Below are 22581 nucleotides of genomic sequence, written 5' to 3'. Positions count from 1 at the left end.
GGAATTTTTAATGTTTCCAACATTTTACTAACATATTTCAACATCTGTCTGCTAATCTTTCACTGCCTGTGTTTGGCCTGTTTTGTGGGCCTGTTTCACAGTTCTTTCACAGAAGCAGCATTTGGCCCGACTTTGTGGCCAAGGCAGCTCTTGGTGCCTTGAACATTCTCCTCTGCTGGGAACAGGTAGAGCAGTGGGACAAGAAACTGCCTTAGGATTCACTTCACTCTTCACTTACCTGGGACTCTTTCAAGTGTTGGCGTCACTGCAGGTGAGATCAGGCAAACAGGAAAGTTGAGGTCTTTCATAAGAGTCATGTGAGCAATTCAGACTTTAAACATGTCTGAACCCAGGGTTTGATTCTTCCTCCAAGTTTTTTCAAAGCAAATGTGAGCCATGAATGCTTCACTGGTGCTAAATGATATTCCTGGTTTCCCAATTTGTTTGTATGTGCTGAAACTTGGGTTGTGGGTGGCTGCAAAAAAAGAATCCTGTTTTCTGTTTTGGTGTGTAGCAATTGGTGACAGTGAGAAACACCCAGTTATGCCCTGGGGTGCACTTTTAATGGAAGAAACTGCTGTGATATGTTAAACATTTTGGGAAATCAGTCTTCAGTTATGAACACAAGTCTATGGTCACTTCATGAAATAGTATCTTCATTTTTCCACTGTAGCTTAATGGCCCTCAAACCAGGACACTTAAAGCAGCTTCTCTGCAATCGGCCTTTGCCAGCTCTCTGATCACCTTGTGTTATCATCTCCTTTTGCTCAGAAACCTGCTTCCTGGCATTATTTCTTTTCATAGCTTCATCTCTCCTCCTGGAGCACAGATTAGTAATAAACACTCTTCACCTCTGCTGGATGTGTGCTCTCTCTCGGTATTTTGCCTTCCCTTTTTTGAGGTATTTTGCAAAGCTGAAGATGAAAGTAATTAATACACAAAAAGACTGTTGTTAAACAGAGCTGCTCTCACAGTACTGGTGGAAAACCTGGAGAAAAGCACATGGTTTATTCATCGAAGCAGAACTGCACCTGATGTGCTTGAGCTCAGGGGAGGAAAAAGGTGATGTGACAGCAGAGCTCGATGCATTAAGAGAGTTACTTTTGTCCTTCTCTTGGGGACCGAGTGCTCACTTCAGTGGAGGGTACTTTCACCCAGGTGCTTAGCAGGAAATAATAAATTTGGATATGAGTGCCTTAGTGCTTAAATGAAGTATGGAATGAGAGCATAAAGTTTAAAAGCTGAAAAATCAGACAGAAATGGCTATCAAGATTGAGTGCAGTCCATGAAATCTCAGGCAATTATGTAATTGTAATACTTAGTCTGAAAGGTTATTTATTTTTAAATTACCCCCTGTCTATCACAAAACAAAAGACAATGCCACGTGCTTGTAACAAGCCAAATAACGCTAAAAGATGACTAGAGGATGGCTTTAGCAGCCTTTTGGGAGGGTTGGATATCACAGAAAGCAGCACCTGGAAAAGTGCCCTTTCCCTGTTGTGCTCTTCCTGACAGTGTGTGCAGTGGAAGGAGATCTGAGGCAGAACTGAGGATCCCCCCAGTGGTGGGGGCTGAAGAAAGGAAAATGTGCAACAGGAATAAATGCAAACCATTGCTTTTTTTCTCACATCTCCGCAGCCTTTTCCCATGCCCAGTCCGGGTTCATCTTGCAGGTCTGGGCTGAGTATTCCCTCAGGCACGGTTGATGTCAGAGCAGGAACTGGGCATATCCTCAGTGTAAATATCAGCTCTCCTGAAATGCCTTCCCCAGATCCTGCCCTGCCTGCAGAGCCTTCCCATCTCATGGGACTGTGCCGGGAGGGCACGTGTGGTGTGACCGTATCTGTGACAGGCTTAACGTCGTGATCATGGCCGAGGCAAATTCAGCTAAAGAACAGCCGACTGTGATGGAGAAAGCCATGCAAAAGGGGTGGAAAATAAGGATGGTGCTCAGCCCACAGAGCCTGCTGGCCTTATACAGGTGTGTGGATTGTTGTTCCCACACTGAGCAGGATTGTGCTGCAGGGAATGGCACCCTGGGCCTGCCCTCTGCAGCTTTTGCAGGAGTGAGCACGGATCTGCTGTGGGTTTGGCACAGCACCACTCCAGACCATGGCTCTGGTGCTTCAGCTTTGTCATAGCCTGACCTGATTCAATTTTTAGAAGAATGGGAGTGATAGAGGTTTGAAGTTTTTAAGAATATATGTATTTTTTCTTTTGATTGTCATAGTTTAGTTAGGAGGAAAAAAATGTGCCAGTGATTTTTTGGTTTATTTTGTTTACTGGGGAATTTCTTGGTTGTTTTCAGAGATTTTGTTGGATTTTTTTTTCCTTGTGGCCAAGACAAAAAACCGAGACTATTGCTGTTATGTAGTGCTTGGATCCAAGGGCAAAGAATGGAAAGAAATTGCTCCTGGTAAGCAAAAATAGGAGAATGTTCAGGAGTCTGGTGGTGGAGTGACATGACCTTGTGATGTAGAGAGTGTGTGCGAATACTTAACTATGTAGGATACTTGGTTCTGTGTCAAGAACTGCCTGCAGCATTACACAGCACCCTCAAACCTGGTTACACTCTGTTCTGATTGCAAAGTAGCTTTATTTGGATAACTCTCCTAGAGCTAAAAAGGATTTAGGTCGCAGGAGAGATGAGGTGCTGGTAGGAAAGAGCTGAGAAGGGAGGCAATGCAAGTAGGGAGATGGAGGTGTTATTTTTAAAGGAATGTTTTAGAATCATTGATCTGTGCTGTTTTTGTTAAGAGGTTTTTAGCAAGATTCCATCTCCTTCCTTTCTCAGCAGTTCTTCCTCAGACAGGGGGAACAGGAGGTGATGTGTTCACTGATGCAGAACCTGACAACCCAGGGACTCCTGAGAGCAGGAATGTCTCTGGAGATGGTCACGCACTGCCTGCTGTCTGTGACAGGAGAGTGACACCAGGGAGCCCAGGAGAGAGCAAAGGGCAGGACAGCAGAGACGGGTAAAGAAAAAGAGGGGCTGAAAGTAGATCATTGTGCAGAGGGAGCAAAAAGGAAGAAAAAATACTGTGAGCTCCTGAGGAGTGGGTGGAGGTTGGCATTTTGCTTACTGAAGCTTTTCAGCACCAAAGTGACACGGAAATGGAAATAATCTCCTCTCTGCAGGTAGAGCCTGGCCAGCAGCACATAGGTACTGCTGCAGTGATGGACACCCATGTTCTGACAGAGCAATTCTTCATCCTCATTATTTATGGCAGAGCTGCTATTCCTTCTTCCACTGAGAGCTGCTCAGTGAAAGCTGTTTTCTCTCTGTTTAATCCTCTAGAGGAAAGCAAGTTAAAAGGAGAATGAAAGACAACGATAGTGAAATGTCCTTTGGGCACATTTGGGGATCTGCACCAGGGGAAAACCAGGAAATTTGTTTGTCATGAATGTGCTTTATCAGAGAATCCAAGTTCCTGTGTGTTTTTATTACTGCTTATAACTGTAGATTCAGTAGAAATGGCTGGGTCTGAAACACTTGCAATTTGGCCACTGAGGCCATGCTTTGGGAAACCTTTCAGGCATACAAAATCTGTTCCTGTTCACTACATACACAGATGTTTTCACTCTCATTTCACACCTGTGGGGTTGACCTTTTCCCTGGGCACTGCTGCTGAACTGGGGACTTTGTTCTGACCCACCATGGAAGAAGGAACTTTTCTACAGACTTGTGTAGCAAGAGAAGCTTTACTGTGAATAGAAATTGCCCTTTTATCCTCAGCTGTGCCACAGATAATTGCAAGTTTCGGGTTATAACAGTTAGCTCTTAAATTGTACATTATTTCCTGTTTCTTTGGGCTTTTAGATATTAATCTTAGATTATCATATATTATCCCTAGCCACCTCAATATACTATATTCATATTTCCCACATTATTTTAATCCCATATATCTTTCAGCAGCCAGAGGGATTTAGTTGCTGTCATTGCCTGCATGGTGGATCCAGTCTGGGTGGTTTTGGCTTTGATCCTAATGATTGCAGTGAATGCCACCAAACACAACCTGATGTTAAATATTTTCACCAGCTTTAATGGTTTGTGTTTGGTTTTATGTAGGGAAATCCTTCATTTACTTCCACAGCAGAAAGGAAGGAAGGAGCAGCTCTTACACCATCCCTCTTCCCTCTGTTGCCTGGATTCTGAAATTGCAGTCGGGTGGTAAGGATGGGTTTATTAATTCAAAAACAGAGGAACACTTGGCAAATAATTTCTGACAGGGCCACCAAATGGTCACTAGATATTCCCAGGCAGCTCTTGATCTCTGTTTCTTTGGCAAGTTGTGAGAGGCTCTGCGATGTGTTCCCTGTCCTCTGGCCAGCTTGGTGCTGAAATCCTTTATTCTTCATGGAGAGGTCTTCTCCATCCCTTGCCAAGCAAAGGAGAATGCTGCCAGCCAGCAGTAAGGCTGACATGTACATTTACAGTTTTCATAATCGAGTCTTTTGAGCAAATCCTGTAGGAGTAAAAAGATTTTAGAAACTGTAGCTCTGCAAATGTGACCACTTGTTAAACAGGAGGCTTGGGAGGCAGGAGGGAGATACTCCGTGTCATGAAGCTGCATCTCAGGGGTGCTTGGACTTGATATAAAGCCCCTGATTTTCATCCCTCTGATAATTAGAAGTTCCACACCTCAGCACAGATACAGATTTTAAAGTACTGAGGTGCTGTAAAGCACATTTGTCTCTACAACGCAGGGATTTCAAAGTATGAAAATTTGCTTGGGTAAATAAGTACATCAAAATAAAGGAGAACCCTGGTTGAGGTTGGGTCAGGCACACAGGAGTGTTTGGTGCAAGATGCAGCAGGAGCCATTCCCTCTTGTCTAAAATATCAAATAGCACCTCTGAGGTGCCTCACCTTCCAGCCTTTCCCCTTGGGCACTGCTGTTACCCCACACCTTGCTGAGAGCAAAGCATAAAGTCCTGGAGTGAGAAAACAGATTTTTGCCATCATTTTCACGTTTTTGTGTGCAGAACATGCCCTGGGCAGTGGATGTCAGGCCAGTGCCTGGCTCATGGCCAGGTTGTGCAGTGGGCTCCCCTTTGCAGTGGAACTGGAGCAGAAAAGGTCTGATGAGAGCAGTCGGAGCAAGAGCAACTTTTTCTGATGACAGCCGGTAATCACCACAGGGCTGCTTACAGCAATGGGCTAATCTGGATTGATCGAGGCTCTGACATTCGTTCCAGGGATCTCACACATCAATCCAGCCTCAGCCTGCCACAGTAATTGTCTTTTTATCACTCTCACCGATTGCTTTTCCCTGGAGCAAAGTCCTGGTACTTTTTCATTACCAGCGCAGGAAAACAAGGCTTAGTGACAGGGAGTGGCACCAATTTTTTATTTTTTTAATTTTTTTAAAAATTGGTCTAGAACAAAGGCTTATTATTGACTATTTCTAGCTGAGAACCTGTGCAAAATCCACCACTACAGCATCAGTGGCTTCCCAGCAGCCCACAGCACAACGCTGGTGACAGCTCTTGTCCATGCCTTGTTCCAGCTGCTGGATCTGCCTGGTTTCCTTGTAACAGCTGCATTTTAACAGTGTGCTCCTAACAAAACACACACCTATTTTCTCCAGTGTTTAGAGGTCTGATTTGCTCCATGACTTTAAATTTATTCTGTGGTTTAAAATACAAAAATAAATAAAATTAAGGAGCAAAGTAACCAGCAGCAGTCTTGCTAAGCAGCTTCCTTCTGCCTCATTCTTGGACTGAAATCCTAGGAATGGAGGAAGTATTTCCTCTCCTTCCCTCTGGGTTTCCTGGTCTTGTAACCCATTAATATTCCTTTCTATACCTGGTGTGTGCATTTCATCAGCTTTTGGAGATCACTGGGGAATGTGAGTGTACGACCACAAACAAAGGGAAAAGGGTGAAATCCTGGTAAGGGTTTAATGTTGGTGTATCTTTATAAATATTTCTGGGGGGTTTAGCACCAGCTAATTGACCAAAGAGAGGATGACCCATAATTGATGTTCTCACACCTTTCAGATTCAGCAAAAGGGAGGAGCTCAGGGCACCCTCCTGCCTCCCCCTTCAAAAAGAAGGAAAATAACTGTTTTTTCTGAAGTCACTGATTCCACAAAGCAAATACTGAATGCATTTGGGAGAGCCTGGAAAGCCAGAGTGCTGACAGAAATTAGTGTTTGGAAGAAGAATACATATAATTTCCATGCAAGTTTTATACCAGTGCAGTACATGAGCCAAAGCACAAACCACCTGCACATCCCACTGCCCTCGGGCATGCCTTGCATTAGGACCAGAAGGATGTGGAACACATTTAGAGATGCCAAGCCATTACTCCTCCCATATGGTTTATTGAGGATCTGTTTCCAAAGCATGAGTAGCAGTGAGGCCCATTATTCTTTCCAGCATGCAAAAGGCACAAGAAAGTCATCAATGTGATTCTGTGCAAAGTGTCCCTAAGAAAACACACAGCGAGGAAATGACAGAAAAGAGCCCCCGATGGAAGAATGCCAAAGCGCCTTCAGGAAAGTGCTGAAAAGTTCTGAAAATGGTTGTACTTTTTCAGAGTCCAGATATGCTCAGTTGGTGAAAGATGCTTTGCAAATCCGTGAAAGAAAACTCAAGAGACAGAGCCAAAAGGCTTAAAACAATAATCTCCTTCATGTGCCAGAATTCAGGATGAAAGTCAAAATGATTTGTCTCAAGAAAAAAGTGTGGCAGTTAAAGACAGACATTAACTTCTTTAAAAAAAAGCCCACCGAAACCAGACGTAGAAAGTGGATACATTCTAAGAGCAGCTCAATAAAAAATATTCCTTTTAATGAAAATAATTTCTTAAATGGATACTTGAAGAACAGAAATCCACCTTGACTGTGACCATCTACTGCACCCTGCTCCCAGGAAAGCCTCCAAGCACGACAACACAACGCCTTCTAGAAGAAGAAAGTCCCCACTACCTGCATGTGTGAAATGTGAACAATTTGGAAACACAAACGCACAGGACCAAGTATCCAAGTCCCATTAGTCAACTTGGGTGTCGGGAAGTCTCCTGGGATTCCTGTCTCTCCCACTGGAGCTGGCTGGTGCTGGAGGCAGTGCCACTTCCCGGTGGGCACGGCTGAGCCTGTGAACCCTTGAGCCTCTTGCTGGAGTTGAATACTTAAACCTAAAAAAGGCATTTACAAGTTGACGCTTTGTTGTTGTTGTTGTTGTTGTCTTATTTCCTTGCAGTATAGGTTTCTACTTCTAGACTATGGAATGTTACATTAAACAATATAATTATTCATTACCTTGCTTCAAATTTCATTACAGTTACTGAGGCTTCATCATAATTTCACACAGCACAGAGACACCAAACTAAACACCGAGCAGTCAGCACTAGATGTATTTTTTCTTTAAGTACCAATAAGCAAAATACCCCATTCCCCCCAGAGATCCCATTAGGAAGGAGGCTCCAAGGAAGGAGGGAGGTTTCCGCTTGACCAGCCTGAAGGCATTGGGTACCACTGCAGACAGGAGCGTGGTGTGTATGTCTCCCAAAACTTTCCTGAAGGCAAAGCGTTTCTGTATCCTGTCAAAGAAGGACTGTAGGTTAGGTCTGCTGCCATCTTCCCAGTATTTCTTAGAGAGTCCCAGAAACTTGAGGCGGTGCAGGGTGGCTCCTAACAAGACATCGGCCAAAGTAAAGACGCACCCGCAGAGCCAAAGTTCACACTTCTGCCCTGGAGAGAGAAGAGACACAGCAAAGGTAAGAATCCCTAGGGTGGGCACCTAAAATCGTGCTCAAAAAGTCCACATAGGCAGAGCATTAGATCTGGGGTGTTTTTTCCCAGCTCTTTGGTGGGCCAGGAGCTCAGAGCCCATCACCAGGTTACATGATGGAGGGTATGAGGGTGCCAAAAGCTGGGAATGTGAGATGATAATTTATAGCCCATGTGAGTATACAAATTACGGACTGCAAAGTGGCTCTGCTGCCTCTCCCCCAAGTCAAGAGCAGCAGGATATGGCATGGAGGTCCCTGGAAAAGAGCCCTCTGCCCCTCTTGAAGGAAGATGCCGTGTAGTGACCCCTTCCACTGTGTCAGTGGTGGGGAGAGCAGCAGTGTCTGCCCTTGGCTGCACCAGGAGCTGTTTCAGGAGTGCCGCGTCAACCTGGCCTATTTTAGGGATGTGAGAAATCCTCAGGAATCAAAACCATTTGCTGGATGGCCTGGCTGCTCTCTCTTGTGTGCTGCTGGGGAGGTTCTGCCTTTGTTCTCTCTCCTGTACCCGGGACCCTGCTCCAGGACACCAAAACCAGCAGCACATCTGTGCCAAGAGCCAGGCTTTTGGGGAGCCAGAGCTCAGTGTGAGTGCAGGACACAGAGAAAGACACCAAAGGGTGAACAGCCCCTGATAATGGGTGATCCTGGAAATAACCCCACTAGAGAGACATCCAAAAATAAACCAAGCTGCTGTTAGGCTGGAAAAAGCAGTTTCAGGCCAGGATATTGTTAAGCACTCCCTCAGTGCCCTTTGAATACTGAGGAACTGGGCTTGGATGGAGCTGAGGGAGATGAAAGAAGGTGCAGGTAAAGAACATCAGAAGGGACACAAAAATCCACCCTCAGTCAGCTTTGCTCCAGATTCCTAATTCTGGGGTTCTTCATTGTCCTATGGTGATCGTATCAGGAAAGAGAAGAGAGGCTCTGGTACAGCACCCAGTGCAGGCACTGCTGCTGCAGGGCTGCCTGCAGGACCGGGCTGGGGCAATTATGGGTAATTAGCAACCCTCATTTGTAGTTGCTTGGCAGCCTGCCTAATCCTGCTGGAGGCACTGCCCAAGTGGACAGATTGCCTGTGCCTAATTAGTCAATAAATATTTTCAGTGACTAATAACTTGTGGGGGTGCTGCAGCCAGAGCTTCTTGGGTGTGGTGGGGACCTTGTGGGTGCTCAGAGGTGAGGGGAGCAGGGCTGGGGCAGCTGCCTCACTTCAGGCACTGCTGCAGGTGAAGGAGAAAGCACATGTGAGGATGGTGACTGTGGGAGAGAGCTGTGATCCTCTGCTGAGGTCTGGACCCCGATGTGGGCTACTCCAGCCCCTTGCACCCCTGCCCAGCACCGAGTGGGGTAGAAACACAGGCAAAGGCAACTCTTCCCATTTGCATCCACAGCAGCCCCAGCTCGGATCAGGGTGTCCCAGCTGAATGGGGTGTCTGTGGCAGGGGTCTGCTGCTGCTCCTGCAGCACCTCCCACCCTCCTCCCGCCTGCCTCGCCGCCAGCCTGGGCTGCGTGGGAGTGGAGCTGCAGCACTGCAGCTCCTGGGAAGTTGCCAAAGTGGTGATCATGCCCACTGCTGAGATCCTGACCAGGCCATGGGCACGGTGTGGGAGTTTGGGGTTCTGGGAGCGCCACTCAAGGACTGAAGGCATTGGAGCACCTGGGTGCTGGCAACAGCAGCAGCAGCGATTCCTCTGCTCCAGGAACCTGGGATGTGCTCCCAGGGTACCTCATTAGGCCGAATTCTGCTGTCCCAGCCCTCACACCCATTAATGAGGGTGTTTGAGGAAATTAGGGCAAGGCAGGATGCCACTGTGAACACTTGAGGGCTCTTGGTAAATCCCCACCTGATGCCCTGCAGGGCCCAACCTTGGCACCTCTGAGGACCCTCCAGCGTGGCCCCGAGAGTGATGCACGGCTCCCCAGGGCCAGGGCTGGCCCCGAGGGCAGGGGCAGCTGTGATCCCCTGATAAACTGTGCCTGGGCTCTGCTCTGGCACCGTGGTGCTGGCAGCCCTCCCAGGGCCGGTGTTCTGAGCCCTGCCAGCAGTGGGGAATAGAGGAGGGGGGACGGCGTCATCCAGGGGTGATGGCAGGACAAGCGCTGCCCAGCTGTGCCCAGGCACTCCTGACTGCCAGGGCTGCTCAGGGCAGGCTCCCAGCACTGTGTATTTGATGCCAGGGATGGCTTCTGTCCCTCTCTCCCACCTGCTGCCGTGTGACGCACACAATATAAGGGCTCTCCCCTCCAGGGCCCCTCAAATTCCTGGGTTTCGCTGCCCATGCTCCCCTGGGATGTGCTACAGCCTGGTGACATGAGGGGGCTTGGCTGTGGCACATGTCCCCATCTCTGCACTTTCATCAGCCAGTGCTCCTCATGGTGCAAGTGCGTGGGGCCAGCCTGCTCCTTCCTAAACCAGACAGAGCATCCATCACTGTTCACCCCTTGCTGGGGTAGAGGGCACCTGCCATCACCCTCTGGTGACTTTGGGGCTCCCAAAGAGCACCCATGAGGACAGGGGTCCTGCTATCCCATGGCAAGGGGTGGTTTGCCAGAGGTTAGTAAGACCATGGCTGCAACAACATCAGTGTACCCAAAACCAGAAGAGCCCAGTGGCAGCTCCAGACACACCAGTGGTTGCTCCATGGGAGTTGTTCATCAGATACAAAGCTTTTGGCTGTTTCTGGTGTTGCACCTCAGCCTCGTGTGGAAAAACACCCCAAAAACACAGCCCAGTGCCTACCTTGGTACTCCAATTTCCTTTTCTCCAGCTCAGCCTCAATCTGGTCTAGCACCATCCCAAGTTCTCCAAGGATCTTCTTCAAGTAATTCACATTATCGTGCTCCAGGATCTTGGCCTGGGTGGAGAGCAGGATTAGAATGGGGAATAAATGGATGCAGGGACACAAAGCATCAGGTGCCCATGGCAGGTCTGTGGGTCATGTTTCCCCAGCACCAGGGATGTGTGTGGCTTTGACCCACTCACCATGAGCTTCTTCTGCTTGGAGAGGTAAGGCTCAGATAGCTGTGGCTCCTCTTCATGGTCCAGCTTCATCAGATCCGTGGTGGCGTTAGCTAAATGTCCTGGGGGGACACAGACAAAGAGGCTGGGGTGACCAGTGTCTGGCAGCAAAGCACCTCATCCTCAGTCAAAATATCGCTGCAGCACCAAGAAACAACTGCAGCTCCATCCCCAGCAGGCTGAACCTTTGGGACGTCTGAGCTGGCTGCCCCAACCTGGTGTACGTTCAGAGCAGTGGGGCTGGGAGGGGCATGGGGACACTGCTTCCTCCTGGGTGGAGCTGTCCCACCCTGGCTCAGTGTTTGGGGATGCAATTCCATGGTGTGGAGCCCATCATGAGCATGGAAGAGATGCTCACCCTTCTGCCTCTCTAGGCATAGGGAGGATGGGAAGGGCTTTGTGCAAGGGAGCTAAAGGAAAGGAGCAGAGTGAAAGGAAGAAAGGAATCCTAGAGGCAGAGTAGCACCTAAGGGATAGCATGAATTACCCAAAGTTGGGCTAATGTCTTCCTGCCAGGGACCATCTGTCTTTCCCCTCCTTGTTCCCTCTGACAAGGGAGGCCTTGGCTCTGCCCGTGTGCTGGTGAAGGAGGTGCCAGGGCTGGCTGGGGTGGGAGCCAGCAGCAGGCTGTGCACTGCCATAAAATGCTGAAATTCTCTGTTTTCTGCCATGAGCTTGTGCTTGCTAAGGCTGCCAACCAGCTCTCTTGGGGCTGCAACTCAGATGGAAACCTGGATATCATCCTGATTTCATTCCCCTTGGGAGAGCCTGGAACCTTGGTTCACCCTCTCCTTGGGACGCAATTACATCGATTTCCCTCGGTACCCACTGCAACAGCGCAGCTGAGCCATTGCCTGAGTGCAGAAGATGTGCTGGGGAGGAAGGACACCATCAGCCCATGGACCTGCTTGTACCTCTCCAACAGCTTGAGGAAAATGTGTCCAGAGACCTCAGCAGAGTGCTGGGGAGGTGATGTGAGGCAGGTGGGGGCTGAAGCACATCACATCCCACCCTTTGGGGAAGGGATGGGCTCTGGCCTACATCAGCCAGGATTTGGGGGTGGAGGTGACACTTGGTGACATGGGGAAAGCTGTGATGAGTGTCAGCAGAGGCAGGGCAGACCACAAGCTACACCTCAGGAGCTGCCTATTTCTGTTTGTGTACAAGTTCATCCCACCTCAGCAGGACCATCTGGGACCCAGGCAACCGAAGGGATGGGGCTGGGAACAGTGTTTCCTACAGCCTCAGCTGGAGCCTAAAGGAAGGGAGAGACCTGGGACATGCCAATACCCTCCCCACAAGGTCGCTTTTCTGGCGAGGAATTCTCTCCAGGAGCAATCCCTGCCACTGAGTTATATTAAGCATCGTCAATGTTTCATGAGCACTTGAAGGTCAGGTACACAGACTTATGCCGATTCATCCACTGCCTGCAACTCAATCTGGCTGCACTCTCCCGCCTTTGCCCTTAGAGTTATTGGAGGGAGAGGGGCAAACTCCTGTGCCCCGGAAAGAGCTGAGGAGAAGCTTGCACGGCCCATGGGAGCAAGGACACCCCCTGAGTTAGGAAGTCTCTCTAGGATGCCTGCAATTCCCAGGTCAGCTGTGCTTTGCCATTTCCCAGCTCTGTCCCTGCCTGCTTTGGTGGAAAGGGGAGATGAGCAGGAGCAGGGTGGCTGGCTGGGCTGTGGAGCCTAAAGGAGCCGGGGAGCCCTGGGCAGCCCCGCCGGAAAGGCGACTTACTGCGGATCTCAGTGGTGGCGTACTTTGGGATCATGGAGTCGGTGGTGAGCTCGGGGTGCAGGATGCAGCCGTGCGTGTAGGCGTCCATGGGCAGCGAGTCCAGCAGCTCCCGGTACTGCAGCACCCGCGAGTGCAGCAGGCTGCCCGGCTCGGGGATCAGCTGTGGCACGTTCTCTGCAGGGCAAAGGCACGGCTGTGAGCAGCTCCTGGGAGGGCTCAAGAGCTCCATAGCGGCGCATCAGCCTGCTCTGGACAGCAGTGTGCAATCTGCTGACATAGCAGGGCTGCCTGAGGCAGAGCATTCACTCAGGTCTGTCGTGCTCTGCCCTCTCCCTCCCCGCTGCCCATCCCAGCCAGCCCATGGCCCGAGATGGGCAAACCTGCAGGAGCACAGGGAAGTGTGCAGATGTCATCACCCAGCCCCACAGCCCTTGTGTTCCCTGGGCTCAGTGCAGCCAGCCCTGAGTCCCCACAGCCTCTGAATTTGTACACTGTAACTTCACATCTCTTAGAATGGGAGAAAAATCTTCCTGGTCTGTAGAAAAGAGTTAATTTGAGAAGATTTGAATTTAGGATCTCCTGAGTTATATATTCTTTACTCCAATGACACTGAAGTACCCCATTCTCTTGGGTTTCCTTGAAAATCCCAAAAATGGGCCATGGGAGTAGATGACCAAAGGAGCCCAGTGTATTTTCCCTCCATGCTCAGGCAGTGTCTCAGCTGCAGGAACATCTCTTGCCCTGGCTGGCTCTGCTCCTCTCTGCCTTGCTGGGTTTTATTCACTTTCCATGGCTGGCAGTTTGCATTCCTTTTATTACACTTTCAGCTCAAAATAAATGGCAGATGACACCAGAAGAAGAGAAACGTTGCTCTTGTCTCCCCCAAGTTTTTTAACTCTCCAGTTTTTTAAGGGATCATAAATGTTTATAGTGTCTGCAGAGAGCAGCTCAGGTGAGTAAATCCACCACCGGGACTCTGCTGCCCTCATCCTGTCTGCAGCACTGGGCTCTCTGCGTGCCGGTGTCTCCACCTGAGTTAGGACACGTTGGCAGAAGGACTTTGGCAGATGTGACCAGTGCAGCCCCTTGTTTCAGGGCCTGAAGTGAGAGCTGTGCTCTGCCCAGCCCTGCTGGGCTGGCAGGAGCTGGGCTGCAGGCATGGCAGTGCCCACCTGGCAGGGATCTTGCCTTGCCATTATCGTGCCTGCTGGTGCCCATGGCTGGATGAGAGCCAGGCACATTTTGGTACCTCCTGTACTGGAAATCCCCCCATGGCTCTGACCCAGACTGTCCCTGCTGGAAGGCTCCACAAAGGTGTTCCCACTGATAGGCATCAGTGTCACTGTCCCCTGAGCAAAGGGGGTTTTTGGTGGCTCCTCCCTGCCATGGGCTCCAGCTCCCCAAGTGGGGATTTTCCACCTGAGAGAAGTGACCAGATGAATGAAACAATAACTGATCTATAGCTTGTGTTCTCCTTCCCCAGGGCTCCTGGCCAGCACCCAACAGGCTGGGGCTGGGAACAGCACATCCAGAGGGACTGTCCCATCCCGCAGGAAGATGGAGCAACCACAATGAAATAGCGGCGTGCTGGCCACCAGCCCACAACCTTCAGCATGTTCCAGGGAGGATTTTTGTTGGGATGGCTTGACATGCCTTTACATGCCACAGCAGCCTGCACACAAGGGCTGCTGTTGCACTCTATGGCTGTGCAAGGGGGTGCAGACCTTGGAGGACACTCTTGCCTGGAAGAAATATTGCCCTGGTCAACTCCTCAGTGGTTTCTGGGCACTGCTGGGCAGCGTCCTAGTGAGAAGCATCCTCAAATGTGTCTTATTGGCACTCTTCACTGCTATTTTGGGGGAAGGAAAACATTTCACCACACACCACCCTTTACTGATAGCTGGTTCCCAGTGTGTGTAAGCAGCTGATAAAGGCCATGCTCTTAGCCCAGGGGAAAACATAGCTCAGTAAAAATACCTGGAAAAGGCCTTTTCACACTCTACACATTTCTGCAAGGTGGCTGATTCCCCCTCAGATCCTAAACTCAAGATCAGCGCTGCCACATCCTGGTAATGCTTTTGGCAGCTGCTTTGCTGAGTGATAGGATGGAGCAGAGCATGGAGCAGGGAGTGATGCTCTGGGCCCTCTTTCCTGGAGCTTCCCCTCTCCATTTCTCAGCAAAAAGGTAAGAAACTGCACCTGGCTGGAAAATCTCAACAACAGGAGTTTTCCAGTGCTCAGACAGCTCTGTGTCCCCCTCCTGCTGGGGACAGCCTGTTGTCACATATGTCAGACCACCTGCCCTTCACAGAGACCAGCTGAAGTGGTGCAGGGACTGACACTCCCTGATGTCCCTTGGTGCTGGGGCTGCTGCCAGGCAGGAAAGCAGCTGCCATTCCCTAGGAGCTGCTGCTGGTGTGGGATTGTCCTGACAGACCCGTCCCTGCTGCCCCACTGGTGAGCGAGCTGTGAGCCTCCCCGGAGCAGCAGCACAGTGGCGGGGCCGGGAGAGGACAGCAGCTGAGCTGGCAAGGCGCCCTTGCTTCGGGAGCTATTTTGAGATGTTTTTGATGTCTCTGTTGCAAGGGGATGGATGCTGGGGAGAACATCGTGATGGCAAAGCCCGAGATCCCTGCTCAGCTTTGAAGGCTGCCCAGTGGGTGTCCCAGCCCAGCAGCCCCCAGGACTGGGGGAATGAGGGTGAAGATGTGAGATGCCAGGGAGCTGCTGAGCAAAGCTGACTTGGAGCTCTGTCTCAGCATCCCAGTGTGCCAGGCCTGCAGACCTGCTCCAGGGGGAATATGAGCTTCCCTCTCCTGGCTGTCCCTTCCTCTGGGTTTGTGTCACATCATCCTCCCGTGGTCTTCAGCACCACTAGCTGGTTTTGACTTTAAAGAGGCTGTGTCCTCTGAGGCACAGCAGTAGCAGGGACAGCAGGGTCCCCTGCCCATGGCCCAGGAATGCTTGAGGAAGCAGGGAGAGGGGCAGCAGCACATGGCTTAAACCCATCTTCTCTCAGCAGAGGCCCTTATGGCCCCTTTATTCATTTACCCAGGGCCAAAGCACAAACGTGCCTAAAGTCAGAAGTGTTCCCATGGGCTGTGCCCCAGTGGGGACTCAGGTGAAATGCCACCATGCACCATAGGGACTGAGAGAAATTGTCTGATTTGGAAGCGTGACTTTCAGGACAGAAAAAGAGGGACTCAGCTTTCACACCCCTCAAAGCCCTCCAGCAGGGGATTTCTGCTGGAAATTCTTCAATTTCATGGGAAAACATAGAAGTCTGGGGAGGGCCGGTGGCTTGCTGATCTTCTAGGATGAAGATGCAGCTTTAAAGGAAAAAGTGGATTCGTTTAGCAAACAGAATCTGGACCAGACACAAATTTCCCCTGAGGCACAGCCCAGCCTTGCATTACCTCCCGTGAAGTTCTTCTCCATGTAGTCGATGATCTGGTTGTAGTCGCTGATGATGTTGTCCCTGTGGATGATGACGGGCACCTCCTCGCCCAGGTTGAGCCGCATGAACCAGGGCTCCTTGTGCTCCATCAGGGGCATGCTGACATCCCTCTCCTCGCAGGGCAGCCCCTTCTCTGCGATCACCAACCGCACCTGGGCAAAGGCCGGGGAGAAAGGGCTCAGCCCACCCACTGAGCTGCTCTCCAGTCCCCCCATTACACCCCCAGACCCTTCCCTAAAACTTAAACACATGCCAGGATCACATGCTGGCCCTGAGACAAGCCAAGCAGCTGGTGCCATGGGACAGCTGCAAAATCCAGGCAGCCATGAAAGAATTTGTTTTCCTGGCAAAGAGGTGATTCCCAAACCCTTCCTGTCTTCTCAGAATCATGGGCCATCCTCCCTGGTGCTGGTGGCCTGTGTGACAGGCAGAGGAGCTGGAGGGCTGAGAGCCAATCCCTCAGCAGTGGGTGCAGGGAGGCAGGGGCTCTCAGCTGGGGGAGAATGAGTGATGCTGCTGTGGATCCCAGCATAGCCCAGCACATACCTGAGGAAGAAAAGGAGGAGGAAGAGGAAGAGGAGGAAGCAGAGGCTGCAGCAATGAGTCCTGCTGTCTGGCTGAAGGAGACCTGGATGCTGACTCAGGTATGTCCCACTCTCAGGAGTGGACTCTGGCTTTACCAGCATATTTTGAGCAGGTGAAGGCTCTGTTCCATGGGAAGTTCCAGGCAGCCCCTGTGACCCTGCACAGCGTTCCTCCTCCTCCTCCATGCTGACATTATCTTGAGGGCATCACCCAGCACCTTCACACCTCTCATGTCAAACCTGCTGCCTCCCCCTTCCCCTGCCCTCCTGGGCCTGCAGCAGCACTGTGGGGGTGGCACCCACACATCCCAGGGGTGGGAAAGGTGAGTCCAGCCTTGCAGAGGGGCAGGAGGAGGCAGGAGTGAGGCTGGATGTGGGATACCATCACAATCCCCATCCCAGTTGCCAGCCCTCAGGGCTGATCCTGCTGCTCTGCTCTATGTGTGAGATTATGTTGAACATGCACTCAGAGATGGCATTTTAGGCTTCTGGGTTATAAAACCTGACTATTATGAACTAAGTATGTCAAACATGAAAAAAAAAAAGCCCACGGGGGATGTGAGAAAGCCAGAACCACTGAATGAGGGAAAAGTACTTGTTTTCATCCAACTAGCAGCAGCTAAAAATACAATTTAACATATATAAGCATTTCTGTGAGTACTTCAGAGTTCCCAGGGAATTAGTCATTAATTATTCACAGGACTGGCAAGTTATTTTTTTCTTTTAAAGTCAAACAGGAGAAAGCCTGGGCTCCTCGACTGCAACTCGCTCCTGGCCTTTTCCAACCAGCTGATAAATAAACCTCAGCCAGTACCACCTGGGGTATCCAGCCCCAAGCTCCCTGCGCTTCCCTGTTCAGCTGTCGGGAGCTGAAGGCCTGGCAGGAGGCAGCTGCTGGGCAGGAGGCAGGTACCCCAGTGCCTGAGGGCAAGGGGAGCCCCTGCCATCTCCCCAAAGGGGGATCCCGGACAGGGGAGACAAAACATTGGGAATTCCGCGGGGAGCCGGGCACGAGCATCCCCCGCCAGTGCGGATCCCGACCGAGCCCGTCAGTGCCGTGCTGCCGGCGGTGCCGACCATGTGCGGGCACTCTCTGCTGCATTGGGCATCCTCCCTCCTTTGTGTGTGCACGCAGGAGCGGGCACCTCTGCCCCGGCCTTCCCGCGGGGCTGCGGAGCTCGGGGAGGCCCCGGCTCCGGGAACTTGGTGTTCTCCACCCACCCCTCCAACAGCGTTCTCCATATGGCATTAAGGGCTTAGGAATGCGGGGGGTTTGGGGCCGGGGGAGAAGGCTGGCTTTGCTACACAGCGCTGCGAAATGAGCATTTACTATGGTCTGGAAAAAGGGATTTCTTGCTGGGGCACCCCGGGAATAGAATATCCAGGGCACTGCTGCAGTGTGAGGTGAATCATCGCTGCGTGCTGGGGTCCGGGATGCTCTCCTGGAGCATCACCAGCCTGGCTCGGGGCTGCCTCTCCTCTCGCAGCAGCAGCAGCAGCAGCAGCAGGGTGGTCCCGGGGCCCGGCTCTGCCTTTGTCTGCGCTCCCGGCCACGCCAGTGCGGGGCTGGCAGCGAGCACAAAAGCCGAGGCGGCTCCCGGTGCGAGCCGTGATCCCAAAGCAAAGGCGAGATTTGCCCCCCCATCCTCATCCCCGTGCCCATCCCCTCCCCGGGCAGATGCTGTTAAAAGGTACAAAGATCTGCCTGGCCGCTGCTGCCCCGGGCAGCCACGGGGCTGAGCCCCTCGCTCTTCCCCGAGCGCCTCCATCCTCCCAAGGCAAAGGGATGCCCTGGGAACCGGAGGTGATTCTCGCCCGGGAGTCCGGCCGAGCGATTATTTTCTTTACCTTTTGCGAGCTGAAAGACTGGGTCCAGTGGTACAAAACCAATCTGTCCTGGGATTTGAGAGCGGGGTCCGTCGGGTCGTGATTTTCCTCGCCCTCCGTGGATTTCCCCGCGTTGTTCTCCAGCGCCGAGATGGGCCACCAGCTGCAGTTGGTGGGAGTAACATTATTGGGAGTCGCCATGACAGCGAGCGAGCGAGCGGGAGAGGCTCGGGGAGCGAGCGGCGCTAGCCCAGCATCACATGGGCTCCTGCCAGCCCATCGCTCCGGCTCCCCGGCCGGGGTGGGCAGCGCGGGGCGGTGGGCTCGGGGTCACGGCAGAGGATGCTGCCGGCTCCGCCGGGGCTGGGCTGGGGCTGGGCTCGCAGCCCGTCCCCGCTCGTGGCGGGGCTCCCACGGAAACGTGCAGGCATCGCTTCAATAGAGGAGGCAGCAGCGGAGGCTCCTGCCTGCCTGCCAGCTCGGCAATCCGGGGCAGCTCCAACCCCTGCGGCTCCTGAAGAACATTTTTCAGCAGAGATTAAGATATTTATTATTATTATTATTATTATTATTATTATTATTATTATTATTATTATTATTATTTTTACTCATTTAGTTATGGCGGATGTGTAATAAATAGCCACGGTGATGGACACTGGCTTTAAAATGCCTAGAAGGTGTCGTGCCTGCTTTGCAACCTTCACAAAAAGAAGGAGCAATGGCTCTTTAAAGGTATTCAATTACTTTTGGAGAGCACAAATTAATTTCTGCCTATTGGGTGTTATGTAGCCCACACAGGGGCAGAGCCCAGGAGCCTTTGGTGTGTACCAGAGCCAGGGATGTCTGCCCAAGCTGGACAAAGTAGGCACAGCTGGGGGTCACTTCCAGAATCAGCAAGGTGTGTCACAATTCCAAACGGGCCAGGAGACTCGGAGAGCATTGGGGATTGTGGAGCTGCTGCCCTATGATCATCACCCAGAGGTTTGCAGGTACAGATGTGTAGGCAGCTGAGTACAGTGACCTGGACATCTGGACTTGTGCTTTATGACACTTGGCTTTGTCATGCCCCATTTCCAGCAATCTGGGCGCCTGGAGATAATTTCCCACCCTTGGAACTATTGCCAGTGCCAGGGGATAAAGCCAGTCCAGCTGGGGGTGTTGTAAGGGCAGGTTCTGGTGAGGATTGGGACAGGCTGTGCAGGCAGAGGGAGCCAGCCTGTGTCTCAGGGCTGCGTGGGGGCTCTCAGTGTGAACCACTGGGGCTGGTGAGGGTAGAAACAGGAAGGTTTGGAAGAGCTGCTTCAAGTGGGGAAACTGAGGCACGCTTCACCCAGGAGCACTGGAAGGGAGCAGGGCCAGACTGGCACCCAGCTGCATAAATATAGTGCAAGGAGCAGTTTTCTAGGGACTGGGAGATGAAAATGAATTGTTTGTTTGTTGTGATGTTCTGTTCCTCGGGGTGTGCAGGAAGGTGATGAGAGGGGTGAGGCTGGGAAGTGCTGTGCTCTGCCCTGGCTCCTCCTTCTTCTCTCCCCCCCGTAGGCAACAGCCCCCAGTAACAAGCTCTCTCCCCAGCCCAGGTCTGCCCAAGTCCCTGAACTGGCCTCAGGGTCACCCACAGGGGCAGGCTCTCGCTTGGCCTCTGCCCTGGGACTGCAAAAACAAGGAAAAATTGAGTTTTGAAGAGCTGGCACCCTCATGCAGCACCAGCCTGCCCTCTGCTCCACAGCTTCCCCTCCTCGCAAGCGTCTTTGGGGGCTCCTGGCGCTGGAAGGGGACGCGGTGGGTGTAGAAAGGGCAGGGAGCAGTTTGTCCAGGCAGCAGCTGTTCTCCCTGGATCGCTGTCCAGAAGGCCCCATCTAGCGGCACATTTTGTGATGAATTAATGCTGCGCCGTGGGGAGTGAAACACGACAGGCTGCTGCATCCCTCTGGGTCCCGCAGGTACACGGTGCCTCTGTAGGGACCTGCTCATTTAAGCTGGGTTTTGGCTTGCTAAACTCAGCAAGGCTTGAAGGGCACAAGGGGTGCCAGCCCCCTTTAGGGGTGCCCTGACCTTGTGTGACCTTGAGATCATCCCCAGCTCTTCAACACAGCCTCCCTGACTGCCCCATGGGATGCTGAGCTCTGGAGACACTGGCAGAAGGTGCCATGGCAGCAGGATTGTGGCTGCTGGCAGTTTGGAAATCCCGAATCCAGGGGAGGTTCTCATCTCAGAGCTGATGCAAAGGTTACAGACAGAGACGAGAGAACAGGAGGATGGTCACGGGACTTTGCAGGCACAGAAGAACCCTCCCGTTTTAGAAGGAGAGGGTGGAAAGCAGGCTCTAGAAACGGCTCCATTGATTTTTTTTCCCCAGTGGCCTGATTCAGTGTCTGCCAATGTAAAGCTCAGCTTGGATTCAGAATTTGGCTTCTGTAAGGCAAGAAAGAAATGTCATTGATCCAGGGTGCCCTTCTGCATCCTGCTTCAGTTTAACTAGTCCTGGAACTAGAGGGACAAGGAATTGTAAAGTGCTGGGAGTGGGAAGCTACTGGAAAACACACAGGCTGGGTCTGCTGAGATAGGAAATAGAGAGGTGGGATCTGATTAAACTCCTGGGAGCACAGCAAGTCCACTGGTGCTTTCTCAGAACATTTCAGACATATTCTGTAGATTGACTGGGAACAGATCCTAGAGCATCCACACACAGAAAAAAAAACCCCAGGATTGCTGGGGCAGGTACAGCAGCAGCGGGGAGCAGTAGGGCTGCATTCAGCACTGTTTGTACCAGGGCACCTCTACTCATCAATCAAGCCCAAGGTGCTGTGCAGGCATTCCCAGAGAAGATGCAGTTTTCCAATAAATCCTGAGGTTTCAGGCAGGCAGCAGAAAAAAGTCACTGCGTTATCAGAGTGATATGGATGAGCTGAACTGAGAAGGTTTTGATGGAAACAGTAAGTTTGGGCCTCTCTTACGGCCCATCATTCACCCCCAGGGGTTGGTCTGTGCTGTGCAAATGTCAGCAGCAATGTTCCAGTACATTTACTGCAAACCTCACAATTGCAGTCAAGAACCAAAATATCTGCCCTTGCTCTGCCACAGGCAGCACTAGATGTGCTTAAACACTAGCAAAAACCGGGGTTCAGGCAGAAAACAAAACAACTGATTTATTCTTTTTTCCCTTTTTCCTTCCTCCTTCACTAGCAGTTTCCAGGCTCCACAGGACACCATGGAAGTCTGTCCTCAGAACCTGCTCTCAGGCTTTTCCCTCACACCTGGTGTTCTGGCAACCTGAATTCACTTCTCAGCCCTCAGTTTCAGGGTTTATTGTGGACTGGTTTAACCTCCACGATTTCCCAATTCCTCCTCTGTCCCTGGACACAGCAGGTCTGTGGCACATTGTCCTGCTCCACTACTGAAAATGTGCCCTTCCAACACTGCTGATCCAAACTGGGTTTATGTAACACCAGTCCAGACACTTCCTGGGGTTCTGCACACTTTATTAAAGAGCAGCACAGCAGAAACTGCCCCAAGGTGACCTTGAGCAGGCTGCCAGTGCACATTTCTGCAGAAGGGCCTTGCTGTGCCCCTCAGTAAGGCTCCAGATGCAGTGAGGAGTGGGGATAACCAATACCAGGCTTAAAGAACCATTTCTGTGCACGTGGAAGAGCTGTGCCTCAGCTTCACACACATGGATTCTGGATCAATGCTGGCAAAGAGGAAGGGAAACTGTTAAAAGGGGAAAAACCCTCTGTCTAGCAACAATTCCCATGGTTTTAAAGAGGGCACAGAACCAAAACGTGAATAAAAATAGGAGCAGATACCCTCTGCTGAAGCAGAAACACCCTTCAAAAAATAGCAGCAGCAGCAGCAAAGATAACTGGCACTAAATATTTATGTTTAAAAGCAAAGTACATATGATACCAGATTTTCTGTAGGGAGAAAGAAGGGAAAGTGGAGGAAACCCAAAGTGTGTGTGGGTACTGCAGGATAGTGCTGGAAAAGGGAGGTGACACAAGAAAATGTAGCAATCAGTTACATTTAATTTGAGTAAGAGCAAATACTGCATGCTAAATATATGCATGAAACTTAAGAGCAAAATTAGTTGTAGTTGTATTCTCATGTTTCTTGATTTGTTTGGATTTTAAATCTCAGCTTCCTGGACTTGTAAATTTTAGGGATGGTGAGAATAAAATCTACAGGGATTATCATTAGAATGTCTGAGCACTC

General features: G+C 51.2%; 1 protein-coding gene across 2 annotated transcripts; it reads right to left on the bottom strand.

Moving 5' to 3' along the window:
* Positions 1-6309: 6309 nt before the first annotated feature.
* Positions 6310-18872, bottom strand: GDAP1L1 (ganglioside induced differentiation associated protein 1 like 1). Of its 2 annotated transcripts, XM_058850507.1 has the most exons (7): positions 18391-18872; positions 15918-16110; positions 12502-12675; positions 10726-10823; positions 10483-10597; positions 7673-7700; positions 6310-7549 (listed from the first exon to the last, which is right to left on the bottom strand). In XM_058850507.1, the coding sequence occupies exons 1-7, from the start codon at positions 18568-18570 to the stop codon at positions 7357-7359; spliced, it is 981 nt and encodes a 326-aa protein (XP_058706490.1). In that variant the 5' UTR covers positions 18571-18872; the 3' UTR covers positions 6310-7356. The 2 variants fall into 2 exon arrangements, with proteins under 2 accessions (XP_058706490.1, XP_058706489.1); XM_058850506.1 differs by having other exon boundaries at positions 6310-7700.
* Between the last annotated feature and the right edge of the window lie 3709 nt (positions 18873-22581).

This window comes from Poecile atricapillus, chromosome 15, assembly GCF_030490865.1.
Source record: "Poecile atricapillus isolate bPoeAtr1 chromosome 15, bPoeAtr1.hap1, whole genome shotgun sequence".
Taxonomy (NCBI): domain Eukaryota; kingdom Metazoa; phylum Chordata; class Aves; order Passeriformes; family Paridae; genus Poecile; species Poecile atricapillus.
The sequence above is the reverse complement of the archived record's forward strand: the minus strand, read 5'-3'. Positions and strand labels throughout refer to the sequence as shown.